The sequence below is a fragment of the Rasamsonia emersonii genome (genome assembly GCF_000968595.1).
Source record: "Rasamsonia emersonii CBS 393.64 chromosome Unknown ctg1118621760504, whole genome shotgun sequence".
Classification (NCBI taxonomy): Eukaryota; Fungi; Ascomycota; class Eurotiomycetes; order Eurotiales; family Trichocomaceae; genus Rasamsonia; species Rasamsonia emersonii.
This window is the reverse complement of record NW_013562955.1, coordinates 5,377-20,957: the sequence shown is the minus strand read 5'-3', so window position 1 is coordinate 20,957 and position 15,581 is coordinate 5,377. Positions and strand designations below refer to the sequence as shown.

At 50.4% G+C, this 15,581-nt stretch overlaps 3 protein-coding genes across 3 annotated transcripts; all 3 read left to right on the top strand.

Moving 5' to 3' along the window:
• Positions 1–533: 533 nt before the first annotated feature.
• On the top strand, positions 534–2,151 carry T310_7128 (uncharacterized protein; the record flags this gene model as incomplete). The annotated part of the gene is made up of 2 exons (XM_013470070.1): positions 534–1,161; positions 1,232–2,151. 2 exons carry the CDS (start codon positions 534–536, stop codon positions 2,149–2,151), a joined length of 1,548 nt encoding a protein of 515 aa, XP_013325524.1.
• Positions 2,152–6,018: 3,867 nt separating this feature from the next.
• Positions 6,019–9,604, top strand: T310_7127 (Non-specific serine/threonine protein kinase; the record flags this gene model as incomplete). The annotated part of the gene is made up of 3 exons (XM_013470069.1): positions 6,019–7,602; positions 7,682–7,976; positions 8,040–9,604. The coding sequence occupies 3 exons, from the start codon at positions 6,019–6,021 to the stop codon at positions 9,602–9,604; spliced, it is 3,444 nt and encodes a 1,147-aa protein (XP_013325523.1).
• Positions 9,605–10,830: 1,226 nt separating this feature from the next.
• T310_7126 (uncharacterized protein) lies at positions 10,831–12,234 on the top strand (the record flags this gene model as incomplete). Its single annotated transcript, XM_013470068.1, has 6 exons — positions 10,831–10,923; positions 11,236–11,283; positions 11,547–11,579; positions 11,766–11,875; positions 12,021–12,157; positions 12,206–12,234. 6 exons carry the CDS (start codon positions 10,831–10,833, stop codon positions 12,232–12,234), a joined length of 450 nt encoding a protein of 149 aa, XP_013325522.1.
• Between the last annotated feature and the right edge of the window lie 3,347 nt (positions 12,235–15,581).

Genomic DNA, 15,581 nt, shown 5'->3' with positions numbered 1-15,581 from the left:
AGGAATAGATAGTTACGGTAAATAATCACCAAACAAACTCTGCCAGACGGTTATTCCCGGTTAATCGCAGTAGAAGGTGTGTTTTTCTAGAAAATGACAGATTACCACATCTGGATCCTCCACTCCACACGACGCCACAGTGGCGGTGCAAGACCGTATCCGCCGCTGTGGCGCAGCACTCCGAGGTGATAACGATTGGACATCCGCCAAGATCCCGCCAAGCAGACAGGCGCCGTGGCTCAGCACTGGCGCTTAGAAGTCTCGCATATATGGGGTCATGCAAACCCTTCCCATCTCTAAATCTGTAAATTTCTCTTTCTTCTTGAGATATTTTTTCTTGGGAGATTCACTGTCTTTACTCAAGAGGAGAAAACGGGAGGTTTTCTCATTCTGCGTTTGTTTCTTCAGTTTACGACGTCATATCAGCCCCACATTTTATATCCGGAGTTATATTTATTTTATTTACTCCCGCTCAGGCGTACTCAACCATTACGGGGCAATTCGACAGTCCCTTGAACTAGTCTCGAGCAGCCATGTCGTCGACGCTGCATGACCCCAGAATTCTCTACAGCGTCAACAACATCCGTGCCTTTCATCTGCAGAATGGCGAGGAAACCGAGCTTACCCCGTCTGGTCCACAGACCCTTTCCCTCTTGATGGTACCGACGACGTCTCCATACCAAGACTCGTCGCAAGCCGGGACTGGCGCGCAAGAGGAGGACTTTTACCTCCATCTGCATCTGCCTCCAGAATTGGATATGCCTCTGCCGGCAACCACCCAGATCTACCATCAACCCCCAGACAGCTACCTCATTCCACGTTGGGACCTTGGCCCGGATGCCGGAGCATTCATCAGACTAAAATTTCCTGGAATTGGCTCTGGGCCAGACAAGGTGACTCAGGAGGATGTCGACACATTTGAGACAATTCTCGCACAATGCACGGCCTTCCTCGAGCGCGCTGCTCCCCCAAAAAATCATGCGCCGTACAACCCAGCAGACTACGCGCCTGGCGAGGGTTACATTTCATCTACAGATGACAAATCCACAAAACGTCAGGGTCAGATAGTACTTGTAGATGAGGAGGATGGGAGCGTGATCGGAGAACTATCGGAGGGTTACCAAGTGGTGGAGAAACCTGGAGTAAAGCCAGGGTCCAAAAGTATGTCTGCTTTCTGCGCTCATAATACGACAGGAAAGTTTTGTGTGCTAACTTTTTCACCCTCTTCTAGACCCAGTCGAGATTCAGCTTCCCACTGAGGGCGAAGGAAATCGGATCAGCGTCAGCAATGTGTCTGAGGAGTATCTGCGGATGGCTCGACACCCTGCATACAAGAACTCGACCCTTGTTCAGGCATCTGCTATGGCGTCGCGTCTAATTGTGACGGGATCAACGTACTTAGCTAATGCTCTGACCAGCGGGGCGGAAAGTTTCACTCAAAAGACGAAACCTAACCCGAAGCCGATGACGTTCACGCCCACGGCACAAGCGCGCATTCGGAAGATTAACAAGCTCTCCCAGACTGCGGCGGGGCTGTCTGCAAAGACAGCTGGCCAAGCAGGCCGAATCGCAGAGAGCATAGGTGCATCTTTGGCGCGGCGCAAAGAAAACGGGCAACAAAGGGCATATAACAAAGACGGAAGTCCAGCTGATTACAAGCCCGGAGTATTGAATAAGTCACTGATCGCGTTTTCTACGCTGGTCGATGGCATCGAGCAGGGTGCGCGCACCGTTCTCAACTCTGGTGCCTCTGCTGCCAGCACGATAATCAGTCATCGCTATGGCGCGGAGGCTGGGGCTGTTGCCTCTGATATTGCCGGCGGGATCAAGAATGTCGGCCTGGTTTATATCGATGCCTCGGGAGTCAGCCGGAAAGCGATCCTCAAGTCTGTAGCCAAGGGGATGGTGGTTGGACGCATGCGCGATGGCAAACAGGTGGTCGTTGGTGGCGGTGACGGCGGTCAGGTCACGCCTGCCACAGGCGCAGGAGAAAAGCAGCAGTATTATGGATTCTACGGTGGTAATAATTCCGCGGGACCATCTCGGGACCCGGGCCAGCGCCGACCTTCACCGAGCCCGACTCCTCCTCCGCCGTACGGAGCTTCTGGGACTTATTCTTTGGGAGGGACGCCTGCATCTGGGAAGCACTAGAAATTTCTGATTCCTTTATCAGCTGTTTTCGACTTCTTTTGGGTTGTTCAGGATATTTCTATGGTCCGGTCGCTATGGAAAGACGGGTTGGTATTTGAATTTTTTTTGATGTATATTTTGTTGCCATTTTGTTTTGCCAGTACTGCCTAATTATTATGACAGGGACTGTATACACTGGGAATGTCATGAGATGAGTTGAGATGAAATGAAATGAACCCTCAGAGCAAGTCATGATTACATTTTGATACTTTATCTCTTCACCATCAGTACGCCACAACGGTATATCCATCGCATAGCTGCGTAAGCGTGACCACTCAACAAAAGGGCAAGATCAGTTCATAATGCTAGGCAACAGTTCAGCGATTGGTCCAGCTATCGGAAGACCGGGTCACGGGGACTACCTACCGACTTGGCAGGCATGTTTCAGACAGGGGAACAGCCTTGATGGATTTTAGGTATAACTATAACGAGTTAACGATCATATGAGGATAGCAGCTGGCCTGTCTGATTGTCTGATGGCCGGGACGGATGGGATGGCTGGCTATTAGATTGCCAACGCATCGATGCCATCCCCAAACCTGGTTTTTTTTGGGGCCCACTCCCGGACACCATTATTAATAATAATTAATATCGTCTATTATTATTATTGAGCCGAGCACTCTTGCAAGTGTGTCATGACCTTCGAGTCAGCATCAATCGTTGGAGCGGATTTTCTTGTCTTGGTCTGGTTGAGCCTCGCTGGGACGGTTCTCTCCGTTTCTGAAAGTGGAGGTGGCGTTGATATATGATCGATAGTGCACAGGTAGGAAAGTAGATAGATATACTACATATCCTATAAGGAAAATATATATAAATATTACCTACCGTTGATCAGTAGATATGCATTGCACATACAGCAGGAAGATAAATAAAGATAGCGTTCTAAACTACTGTTGATATGAAAAGGACGGGGAAAAAAAAAGTTCTATGACACTTGTGGTAATATATATCTGGGTAGGTTTAAAAGCCGACTGATGCAGGCACATGACGTTATATGCAAGCACAAAGTACATCTGGATTGAAGACTATTTCGACTTCATGATTTTTGCACTGTTGGCTATTGGCTGGTTCCGAACTCGCTTGCCTCGATGTTTCCACGTTCTCTCTGCTTGTCTTTAAGTTAGGGAAAGGAAAGGTTGCCCCACTGCCTACCGAGGGCACAATCTGAAGGTTCAAGGGAGGGACTTCGGAAGTCGCAGCCACTAAGGTTGTTGATTCCTAGGATGGTGGGACATGCTGATTGATTGATTGATTCAATCTGTGTCTTCTTCTTGCTGTTGTGGAGGACTGCCAGTCACATGCAGGTGAATCTGACAGCTGTCATGGCCTGGAAGCCTTTCAATCTGGATAAGCTGATAGCCTGATAGTACCGTACAAAGGCGCTTGTGTGCTCTTTTGGCAATCCAGCCCCCCTCCAAGGGTTCCTTTTGAGGTAAGTCACTCAGTCTTTGTTTGGTTAGTGCTCTGGGGCCTTGGGCTGAGTTTCCTGTCATGGTCTGTGCACACATTTAATGAGATGATACCTAGCCGAAGTTGCACCATAGGTAGCATTTGATAATCCCGAGAATAAGTAAGGTTCTGAGCAGGTATACAGGGTCGTAGCCTGGTCTCCTAGGTAGGAGGTGCTCCATGATCCATCCCTAGGTAGGGATCTCTTTCTTTCGGAGTATTTCGGGCCGTTGGGAACGGTAAACCAGCTGTAAGGTTCTGGCGTCTCCAGAGTCAGATTGGAGATAGCCTCTCTAGCGCCGACCTGCAATTGAGGGGCGTTTGTCTGCTTTTACTCCGTAGTTTCGTTTGACCCCTGCCCTGGCAGTAGCCATGGCCGATGAGCCCGCACGAGATTCGATTCGAAACCACGCTGTTGCGACGGCATCGACGACGGGCCTAAGGCCGACACTAGCCCGGTGGAGCCCCATCGGGGGCCGTGGCTAATTCATTTTAATTAACCCGCCCAGACGCGCTTCCGGCTCGGGGAGATACAGGAAACGTGTACAGAGTACCGCACCGTGTGGCTTCAAGTTTCCAAACCTGGTGGGCTGCGATGGCAGGAGAAGAGGAGCTGATGTTGCGATTATCAGCATCTTTATTATGTTATTATCATCGCTGTTGTCAATTGGCAACGGCGAGCAGGCGCCTTGGTTACTTGCGCCTTGCGGGCGGCCGAGCCGATGGCTAGCACCACATGGAGTAAAGTCCAAAGCACGGAGAACAAGTCGCCCGTTGAACGGCAGACAGGAAATGTAGGTACCTAGCTAAGTCTGCTAGGTACGCCCTGGCTCCCAAGGGATCTGTCGTTTTTGCTATCAAGGGAGGATCTCCTAGGGTGGCTGGATTCTGCTATTATTAGCATTCATAGCATTCGTAGAATGGTAGCATTCATCTGATTCTTCAATTGCTGTTGCCATGGTCTGGTTGAGCTGGTTCTGCACGCCCGCAGCCGCCCTGGAACTGCCGTAGGGACGGTGGTGAGAGTCCAATCACGGCCGGTACTGTATCCGACGGAACCAGAAAGCAGCATTCGCCATTCTTTAACGACTTGGGTGCCAGGCACCTCAGATCGCCCGGACACCACCATCAACAACCACGGTGTCGTGGCTGCTGCCCAGCGCGTGAGTGGAGGACTGGAGGGTGCAAGCCCCAGGGCCATCGCGACCCGCTTTCCCCCTTGGAGCTGGAGCCAAACCAAACGCGCCCGTCTGAAGGCGAGACGATCATCACCCGCAGCCCAACCCCCGTCGCCGAGTTATCGATCCTCGCTCCTCCCTCCCCAACTCTCTCTGTTATCTCTTTTTCTCCCACTCCCCTACCCCCCTTCTTCTCTTTTCTCTTTTCCTCCCCCTCTCCTTCGTCCTCCCCCTCTCTTACGCCAGCGCGTCGACTCGCGATCACGACCAGGCCGGCTCGCCGGCTTCTCCAGGTCCTGCCAAGGCGTCTCCGACCGAGTCCTCCCCCTGCTGAAATCGCACCCCCCTTGGGCGCAACCCCCGTCGTGGTCGTTCCCGTCGACCATGCTTGGCAACTGGGTGCGCTCTCAGGCTTGTCAATTCCGTTCCTCATAATTCTTGCGACCGTTCGATCGTTTCCAGCGCCTCTGGTCGGTCAGATTGTCGTCCGGGTCTGATTCCCCCGTACCGCGCGCCTATCGCTGTTTCAGGAGCCCGAGCCTTTTCGGCCTCCCAGTTCCCCCCTCCCACGAACTGCTTCGACGCGTCCGCGGGTGAGAGACAGGGTCACAAAATCCAGCAAAGATAATTCTGGGAGATTTATCTGCAGTGCAGGTTTTTGCAATTGTGTTGCGCTTGTTCTCTTCTTTTCCTTTTCGGTTTTTTGAACAACCTTTTGACGCGTTTGGGGTGGGTCTTCGCGCTGTCACCTGGTGTGCCTGCTATCATTTTTGCTGCACACAGCACTGTGCAACACGTTCAGTTATCCTGGATTCTCTCTACCATTATTGTCGGTAAATGCTCCCTGATCTCCCCCAAGCTTGCTCCCCACATTCCTCGACTGTAATGCCATGCCACGTGCAGTCTTCGGCTAACAAGGTGTCATTTCCTGATTTGACAGCTGTCATCACAGATTTCCTACTGTGTGAACTTTTGGTACAGGAAGCTGTCCCAAATTGCAGCAAGACAGCCTTCTAATCCCTTTTAAAACAACCCTCTGGGAGGCTTTGGTGTCTTATCACAGCTTTGATCTTTCCTTTTTGACGTCCTTTCTTCTCTTGGCTGTATTTCTTTGATCTCCCTCTCCCCCTTGCCTGTCTGAGAGGTCTTCCCTCACAACTCCGGCAGCGCACGCCCGCTGCGCCTTCGATTCGTTGAAGGTATGTCGTCTGCTGCTATGCAAACGATATCCCCACATACTTCGGCGCCAGCTTCCTCTCCCTACGCCTCCTCTTCGCATGCTTTCCAAGCCCGCACTCAACAAAGCTACTCACCGCAGCCTGCCGATGTGCCTTCCCATAACTCTCCCGCGTCGCGACGGCCGAGTCGCCAGCCGAGTGCCAATGCTGTCCATGTCAGCTCGTCTCTAGCTCCTCAGTGGCCGTCTCATGTTTCTCCATCCGACGCTATGAGCACCTCCACACAACAACAACAACAACCTTTGCCAACGACTACCCGTGAGGCCCCTGCCTCGCCGGTTTCTGCACAATCTTCGGGCCATAGTCGCAACCGCTCCCATGTCCCCGAGCCCCTAGGAACCCCGCCAATTCCTCCACGAACCTCGTCAAACCAACGTAGCCGCCACCACAATTCTGGACATTCGCGGAACGAAGGAAAAGACCGTGGTGACCGTGAGCGGAGCGCGACAAGCAGAGATAGGCCAATGGATGAAACCAGCGCTGGAGGCGGTCGGTCCCGCCGGAAGGCTCCACAGTCTCCCGAGGGACCACCGCGCGCCACAAATGCGAACGAGGCGCAGGATCAGTCCTCCACTTCTGCTCTCCAGAGCCGTTCGGACGCCGCGATGGGAGCTCCGTCAGGACAACCCAGCCTGGTCAAGGAATCCAGTACCATCATCAATCAAGTGGTGATTACCGACCCCGCTGAGGACATTGAGCGGGAGAACGCTCGCCAGATCGAGGCGCAACCTTCATCCGCCGTCGGGCTGACTCCTGTGACCGGGCTGAGTCTGGTGGGCGATGAGGGCGTGGATGACGGGGGTCGTGGCGGATTGAGAAGTAGACATGATTATTCCAGCAACTCGGGCAGAAAGAAGGAGACCACGTTCGGCCAATATATCCTGGGCCAGACCCTGGGCGAAGGAGAATTCGGGAAGGTCAAGTTGGGCTGGAAAAAAGATGGCAGTGTTCAGGTCGCCATCAAGCTGATTCGTCGAGAGAGCCTAGGATCCAATCCCAGCAGGCTGCCCAAGATCTACCGGGAAATTTCCATCCTTCGCGAGCTTTCTCATCCAAACATCGTCCGGTTGCACGAGATGGTCGAGACGGACCGCCATATTGGCATCATCATGGAGTATGCGTCCGGTGGAGAGCTCTTTGATTACATCTTGAACAACCGCTACCTGAAGGACAATGCCGCCCGACGTCTCTTCGCTCAGCTGGTGTCGGGCGTGGGCTACCTGCACAAGAAAGGCATCGTTCACCGCGATCTGAAACTGGAAAACTTACTGCTGGACCGGAATCGCAATATCATCATTACGGACTTTGGATTCGCCAACACTTTCAATCCGAATGACGAGCTCGGGGAAGAGATCGAATACAATCTGACCAACAAAGAGTTCGTGAAAAGGATGCGCCTTGACAAGGTTGATGCCAACGGAATGAGACGTGGCGATTTGATGCAGACAAGTTGCGGCAGCCCCTGCTATGCGGCTCCAGAACTGGTCGTGAGTGACTCTCTGTACACGGGACGGAAAGTGGATGTCTGGAGCTGCGGGGTGATCTTGGTGAGTTTAGCTTTGAGAACGAATTTCGACCGATTTGAGGCAGCCGCTGACTCGTTTTTTTTTTTGTGTACGTATGTAGTATGCTATGCTGGCTGGTTACTTGCCCTTCGATGATGACCCTGCAAATCCAGAAGGGGACAATATTAACCTCCTGTACAAGTACATCGTCACGACCCCCTTGACGTTCCCCGAATATGTCACCCCCCATGCTCGTGATCTCTTGAGACGGATTCTCGTTCCGGACCCCCGGAAACGAGCTGATCTATTCGAAGTCGCCCGACACAGCTGGCTCAGTGAATATTCGCACATTGTGTCTCACATCACAAGCAGTACAACCAATATCAACGACATTGCTACCACTACCGTCCCTCCTGGTAAGTGGTGCACCTTGGCAAGCTTGGTTTGGCGGTATCGTATGCTGACACTTGGAACATCAGAAGGAACACAGGAAGGTCCATCACTCACCCGTAGCGCCTCAGTCCGGGAGCCTCCGAAGAGTTACCAAAGCAGCACGGCACCTCTTGGTGGACTCATTCACCAGCAAGGAAAGATTTCTCAAGATGAACAGACCGAAAAGACCAGGCGTGATGCCAAGAGGAGAACTGTCCAGGTGGAATATGTTGCTCCTCAGTCCCAGACGGCTCGTGGCGAGGCGCCCACCAAAAATACCTCCAACACAGCTGCTCCTTCGTCTGCAGCGACCAAGACGCCTGCCGTGTCGGACAGTCGCGGTGGTACTGACCAGTCAACGTCACTAGCAGCGGCCCAGAACAAGCCGTTACCAGTTGATCCTCCCGCTGAAGCTGGTTCTCGTGGGACCCATGTTAAGGCGTCGGGTGCTACCCAAGAACTGCCACCGACCCATGCCAATATGCCGCGTTCCATGTCGGAATCTGCTGGAACTTCACTGGGGAATCAGGCCCAGTCGCAAACGACGCGCCCAAATACAGGTCATTCCATGGCCTCGCTCAATGCTGGGAGATTGCCTTCGCGGGGTTCCTATGGTCAACCCGTGGCTCCTACTGTGGCTGCCACCAATGCTCAAGGCCGACTGGCACAGCCGAAGAATGGCAAACAGTATTCTATCTCGTCGCCTATTCCACAGGATTCCTCAAGCGCGTCCATTGGGCGTCCCAGCACGCAGCAGTTGCCGGCTAAGTTCAATGCGACTCCTGCACAAGAGCCACCAAAGGGTCATAAGCGATCGAACACGGTTAGTAGTATCGGTGAGAAGATTTTCGGAAGGTCCGGATCACTGTTTGGCAACCGTGGAAACCAGGCTGCTGGTCCTCGTCAGAAGTCGGGCAAACGTTATCCTCCAACCAGCATGAAGGAGCCCTATGCGGGTGACGAATCCAGAACTTCACTGGATTCCCGGCGCTCGATTTCCTACGCATTCAATCGCAAGCAGAGCGATGCCGCGTCGGAAACCCGCCCGCGGAGATTCTCTCTTCTTAATTCGCTGAAGGGCCTTGGATCTGGAAAAGGAGACCAACAAACCGATGGAGAGCCCCAAACCGGTCATGATCAGGATTTCTCACGGCCGGCTACCGGTCCGACTGGACCTTCGAGTCGGACGACGACAGGGTACGGTGCCTACGAGAACTCTCAGAACTCTCAGAAGGAGGCGGAGCCACAGCCACAGGATATGAGCTATGAAGCGCAGATTGAAAGACAATTTGCAGAGTTGCATGAGAGTCAACAAAATTTCCAGGCCGATGCCTACGCCTCGCAATCCACCGAATACGGATCATCCCAAAATGACCTTCAGCCTCAGTATACCAATCAGTATGGTTATCAATACGGCTATGATGATAGATCACGGCCTTCGGTTCAAGTGACCCGGTCGAAAGGAACCGTGCTGCAGAAAAACAGGAAATTCGCGGATGCGTATGAGTATGAAAGGGATCTTTCACACCATTCAGGGAGCTCAGGCGCTGCCAGGAAAGTCATGGACTTTTTCCGACGCAGAGGCAAGGCGAGGGCCGGTGAAGATCGATGAGCTCAAGTGTAAACGATTCGTCCTGTTAAAAGTTGCGGCGTGTGGATCAATTTCCTGAGCTCTGGCCTGCGAATGGCAAATTGCTTTGTCCTGGAAGGAGTCGAGAAGTCGGACCATATCTGTGGCTTCTCGTCGCGCACTCTCCCTCGAGGATCTTACCTTTTCATCGCGCTCTCTCGGCTATCGCTTGGCAGGATGAGTTTGTTTGACGGATACAACTGCAGAATTCGTTGATGTGGCCAGCAGCAGGAGGATTCTAGGTAGGGTCAAAGAAAGAACCGTCGGTGCAAGAGTGTATTGTGATCGTGTTGCAAGGCCTTGAGAAAAAGAGGTCATTTGGATACCCACCCATGATACCCCCCCCATAGCCTGTTGTCTCTCCTATTGTCCCGTGCAAGCGATTTGACAGTCAAGTTTCTTATCTTGTCATGCTAACTGCTTAATTCTTTCGCATACATGCGTACCTAATTACCCGGCATTTTACCATTTCCTTTGTGTGAAAATAAATTTCCTTTGTTTCCTTTGTCCAAAGTTGTCTCCTTTTTGTTACTGTGTAAACTGAAATCTGAGCTACTCAATTCATTGTTCCGGCCTTTTTCTTTGGGGAGATTCTTTCTTTGTTAAGGTGGCTCGCTACACCTCGAGTCTGGGATGCTATTTGTCTTTTTCCATTCTCTTTTGTGTCAGTGCATGTTTCCTGGGATTAGGATTGTCAGTCGAGGGCTGGGGATAATCTGATTTGTGATTCTAGTGATTCAACTTTGGTTCACAGTTTGCTCTCTTGAAGCATAGGGGGTTTAACAAAGGAAAGTTTCCAGTCTCTTCTCCCTAGTCCAATGTCAGTGGCAGTACCTTTCACATAATGCCAAGCAGTTGAGTATGGACCCTGTATCATAGCATTCTGGGCCAGGTGCATGCTCCTTGTCAAGATGACAGGGAGCTTGTATCCAATAGAATTCAATTCACTATGAATTCTCCAATCATCTGGCCTCTACACACTAAATATATAAGGTGGCGGGACGTTTGTAAACTCTCGCATCCACGTGTACAGAGGTATGTAATGAGCAAATCCCCTCCAAATCCCCTTCTGAGCCAGTTATCACAATGGCATGATAAAAAGTCCAATAGAAACTCGCCATCTTCGCTCGTGCTCACCGCCACTTCCCTTTACGGGCTTAGTACGGTGTACCTAATCTCCATGTCTTAGGTACTTCCATCTCACAACTATGCATGCTTTGTTTGTTCTCGCCACCGGCCATCCGTCCTCGAAGATGGAGCGCTTCATTAGCGATAGCTGTCAAGCAGACCGTAAAGATGATGTATGCCATAGATTTTGACTAGATAGGAGGAATCTTCGCTAATAAGAAAAAAAAAGACAATGACGTAAGAAAATCAGGGGAAAAGAATAAAGAGAGTGAGGAGAGATATATATGATGAAATAGGTTAATTATAAGCACAATTTCCGTCAGCGTCGATTAGCTTCCATCAGGAATTAAGGCCTTCCTTGTTTTTGTCTCTGGTGTCTGATTGCGATTGCCTAAGATGACTAAGAACTATTAGAATTTCTAGTTAGTAGTACTTCAGTTCGGTAAACAGATTCAGTTAGACAGTACGGAGTACTCTGTACCTAGATAGATCGAGAGGCAGGTACCTCGTTTAGTGGTGTCGAAGTCTGGTCTGTAAGTAGGGTATGCATACATTCATTCATGGGCTTTTCTTTTGGTCAATGATACGAGTGATACAGACGTCCGTCCTTTTTGATGAATTCACAAAGAAAGGAAAACCATTCAAGCAAGCGAGCACTGATCTCCAAAATGAGATGAAAGAAATGAACGAACGACATTTTACCTATGGAGCCTCTCCTCCCCTCCAGAGTGGGACTTTTTTTTTTTTTGCTTAGATCTCTACAGAGTACAGAATACTCTGTACTCTGCTGAGACAGTTTAGGCCAATATACCTACCTACATGCATAGAGGTATGTACTTAGACGGCCCGAGTCGCCAATCTCGACTTCATGAAGCTTCACCTTTGGCTCAGATAGGTAAGTGTATGTACGGAATACTCCTTCCAATAATCCATACTCTGTACGGAGTACTTACTCCGCACCATCCCCTACCTGGGCATAGTATGGTATAATGTACCTACAGTACAGCCTGTACAGGTATACACCCCCACTGAGGTGATCGACACTGTTGCACAATTCGCAAGTCGTATACAGAGTATACATCTATGTACTCCGTACTCGAGACTGTGGAGCAAGTACTCTGCTCTGTGCGGAGTACCTCTGTTTATTATTATCTCTGTCTCCCTTACGGTTGTTTTTTTTTTCTGTCCGTGTCTTGTCTGTCAGACAGGAGGGACTGCGGGGAAGACCCACCCAGGTACCTAAGGTTACGTATGTACATACATACAGTAGTGTACGAGATCTGACACGGCAGGAATGCCCAGTATGGGCTATGAGAGTATACTCCTCCGTACGGAGTATTACTCGATACAGAATGTGCTTTTTATTATACGCGTGTGGGGGTGGATATGGAACAGAACACTCTGTGGGTGAGTTTTAAACAGGTATGTACTCTACATACTATGTACCTCATGTAGCTAGGATAAGTATGCTAAACGGCTATTGATAGATATCTGTCAGGCATGATTCTGGGCGTTCGATTGATTTTCTTACCCATAAAAATAGAAATAGTAGTAGTAGTAGAAGAAGAAGAAGCAGGTGGTTAGCCGAGACAACGAAGTTGCGAACAGATATCATGTCTACAGTCGACCCCTTAGGTTCTAGATTCTTGGCTTATCTATTTTTTTCTTTCTCTTTTTTGTCTTGTCTAAATAATATCGTCAGGTAGGAGGCCTAGGCAGGAGCTATTAGCTAATTCTTGGCTAAAGGATCATCATCGTTTTCCGGTGGCAATAATAATACGATTGCACTGTAGGAGTAGGAACACATTAATATAGCATGTGTCTGTCAAGAATTATTATTAACAGTTGTAATCTGCATTTTCTCTTTCTTTTTCTTTTCTTTTCTTTTCTTTTCTTTTAGTTTTTTTTTTTCCAGATAAGAAAGATGTACAGTATTACTCTGTACTTCGTACAAAGAAAGCAAAAAAAGGGGGAAGCCCTAACTAAACTATTAGGTAGTTACTCACTAACCCCCACGTCAGCTGACCAGTGTAAAACTATTTATGGGGCCAACCTTTTTTCCTCTGAGACAAAACAAGACAAGACAGCCATCATTTATTACTAATTATACTCATCTAGAACACTCTGGAGAAGAGAAGAAAACAAAGAGGACTGAGACTGTGATATCTCAATTTGATATTGTTTACATATACGTACTGCATCACTGGCTGACGGACAGTGCGTGCACACAGACCTGTTTTGTTTGTTACACGATGCGGGGATGACAACATGCTTACCCCCCATCTCCAATCCTCCTTCCCGGTCCGTCTGGTATCGGTCTGCTTAACGTGAAACTCTAGTGGCCGATCCGGGGCAACGGAGGCTTGGATAGCCGAGTTTAGCTAGGCACTGACCTGCGTACTCCGTAGCTTAGTTGATAATTACTTGCCAAGTGTATGTTTACATAGGGATCTGCCTATCACAGTCGTCACTGAAGCTGTGTTTGCTGGGGCTGATTACGTGTTTTCTACGAATCGGTTGGACGGAGATAGTAATTGATTGACATGGCGCGCTATGAATGCATGATGATCATATCATACTCCGTATCAAAATGTTGATTTTCTTGATCTATTCTGCTCTCTGATTTGACTTGATTTGCTTCGAATAGTAACACATGCATAGAGAGAAATGAGAAAATGAGGAGAGAAAAAACAAAGCTTGACCCCGCGCCCCGAAGAAAATCGCGTCCCTTTGCATGTGATTGCTTGCAAGTTTGTTGTCATCTTGTCAGACAGATTGTCGTCATAAATCCGTTGTGTCAAGACTTGGGGTGGGTAAAATAGAGAGAACGCCCCATGCGGAGAAACCAGTGAGTGATGTCGTTATCGCAGGATCACTGGTCAATGTATGCGGATCCGATCGGTCTGAGGCTCGCATCATTCGAAGACGATTTTCTCCGCGCGACTCGCGCTTCCGACAGCGTTATTGATGAGAGACAATGGCTGGAAAAAAGACTTGAAAATTGTCTTAAATGTCGTTCATTTCAGTTATCTGCGCAGAGTGGGCTTCTGCTTAAGAAGTGGACGCCCTCCTGTTGGTGCTGTCGTATCCCAGCTTGAGGAAGCCATTCGTAAACGGCGCGGGGGCTGGTCTGCTGGGCTTGGAGGGGTTGTCAGGGACAGCTTCCGCTGTAGCAGCTGCGGGCGCTCGAGAGATCGGGGCAAGGACGAGGAATCTCTTGTTCAGAGTGTCGGCGAACATGGTGAAGGCTTCGAGAGAAAGTATGTGTCTTGTTTTCTTGCAGACTGCTTGTATCGCTCTGTGGCAGTGAGAAGAGGAGGGGAGTGATCTGGTGGTGTGAAAGAAAGAAGGTTTCACGTCAAGCCTGGCTGGTGAAAGAAGGGTATTTATGTGTCTGGTGGAGGGGCATAATCATGTGAGGGAGCTGTGGAATAGGCCTGCTACAAATGACAGGGAGGACGACAATCACCGTAGATAACGGTCCTCCAAGGTTATCGACGGAGCGCGCACGACAGACCGCGGCGGAAGCAGCTGGCTGGCCGGCCCAGGCCATCCCTGGCCGCTCTTCTAGAAACGTGGGTGGTGATTGCCGAAACGGGACACCCCGACACTCTACACCGTAAATGGAACAGGCAATCGCTCCCTCTCCACCGTCGCAATCCTCCTTCTCAGCAGATCTCGCCTCAGCTTCACAAATAATAATCTCATGCCTGCTCGAGATGACTCTTCAACCTATCATCGTTCACATTCCCGTGGTTATCGGCGGCCAAGTGACATAACGGACCCGAGGTACAGATTACGGAGTCCCTAATGCAACCTTCCGTGTCCCGCCGAGCGTTTGCCCAGAACAACCTCGGAAGATCTGCGTCGGATAGTTAGACAAGACAAGACAATAATCCTCGACCCGTCTCATTTGCGGAGTAACTAATAGCTAATGCTCCAGGTGGCCGCGCTGATCGACTCGATTCCGTCATTCGAGTTCCTCCAGGCGCCAGCAGCACTCACAGCATGCGGCGTGGCATCAGCTCAACCCACCGCCAGCTGAGAGATTCCTCTAGAACAATCTTCAGCTGACAGAAAGACGTCCTGTGCCGTAACGAGGCCAGGCATTCTCCAACGGCGATTGCAGCAGACTACTCTGTATGTACTTCGTACGTACACACAATATCACGTGAACCAAGGGGTCCTCCTGATCGGCGCGACGCCAAGCGACCGAATTCCCCAAAGCTAGTCGCCGACGTATCCATCTGGGTGTTTGTCATCCAATGATCCAGCAACCACTTGCCTTCTATCATTCTAGGCGCTGAGAAATACGGCGCAGAATGGCACCGCTCTGAGGCTGTCTCTGGCTGTCTTCTCTGTTCTTACGGCACTGAAGCACCGAGTTCATTCATACAGATTTACTGTACCTTGCCGCCCAGCCGCAGCGGCAAAGGTCTTCTTCATACTTCCTGTCAATCATGTGTGGCGCAGACGAGCGCGGAGGCTCGTTCGTCCATACGACTCCAAACTTCGATCTGCCTACTCGGATTCGCTGCCGTATCGCCTGGATTCTCGTAGCTTGACCCAGCCAGCTCTGTTTCGGCAATCGACAACCTTTCGTTGACGGACCCGTCGTGCCTGCTTGCAGAAATCTATAGGCAACGGGCTTCTTGACTTTGGAACCTGAGCTTAACGATTAACAATTAATGGCGTTCCCAGCGCAGTGGAAGGTCTAGGCACCACTCACTCATTGCCACTCCGCGCCTGCAAACTAGCTAACCGCCGCTCCGCCGCTGGAGAGCTATATAGTACTACTACCGATGTGCCTCAAAATCTTGACATCCTGGCT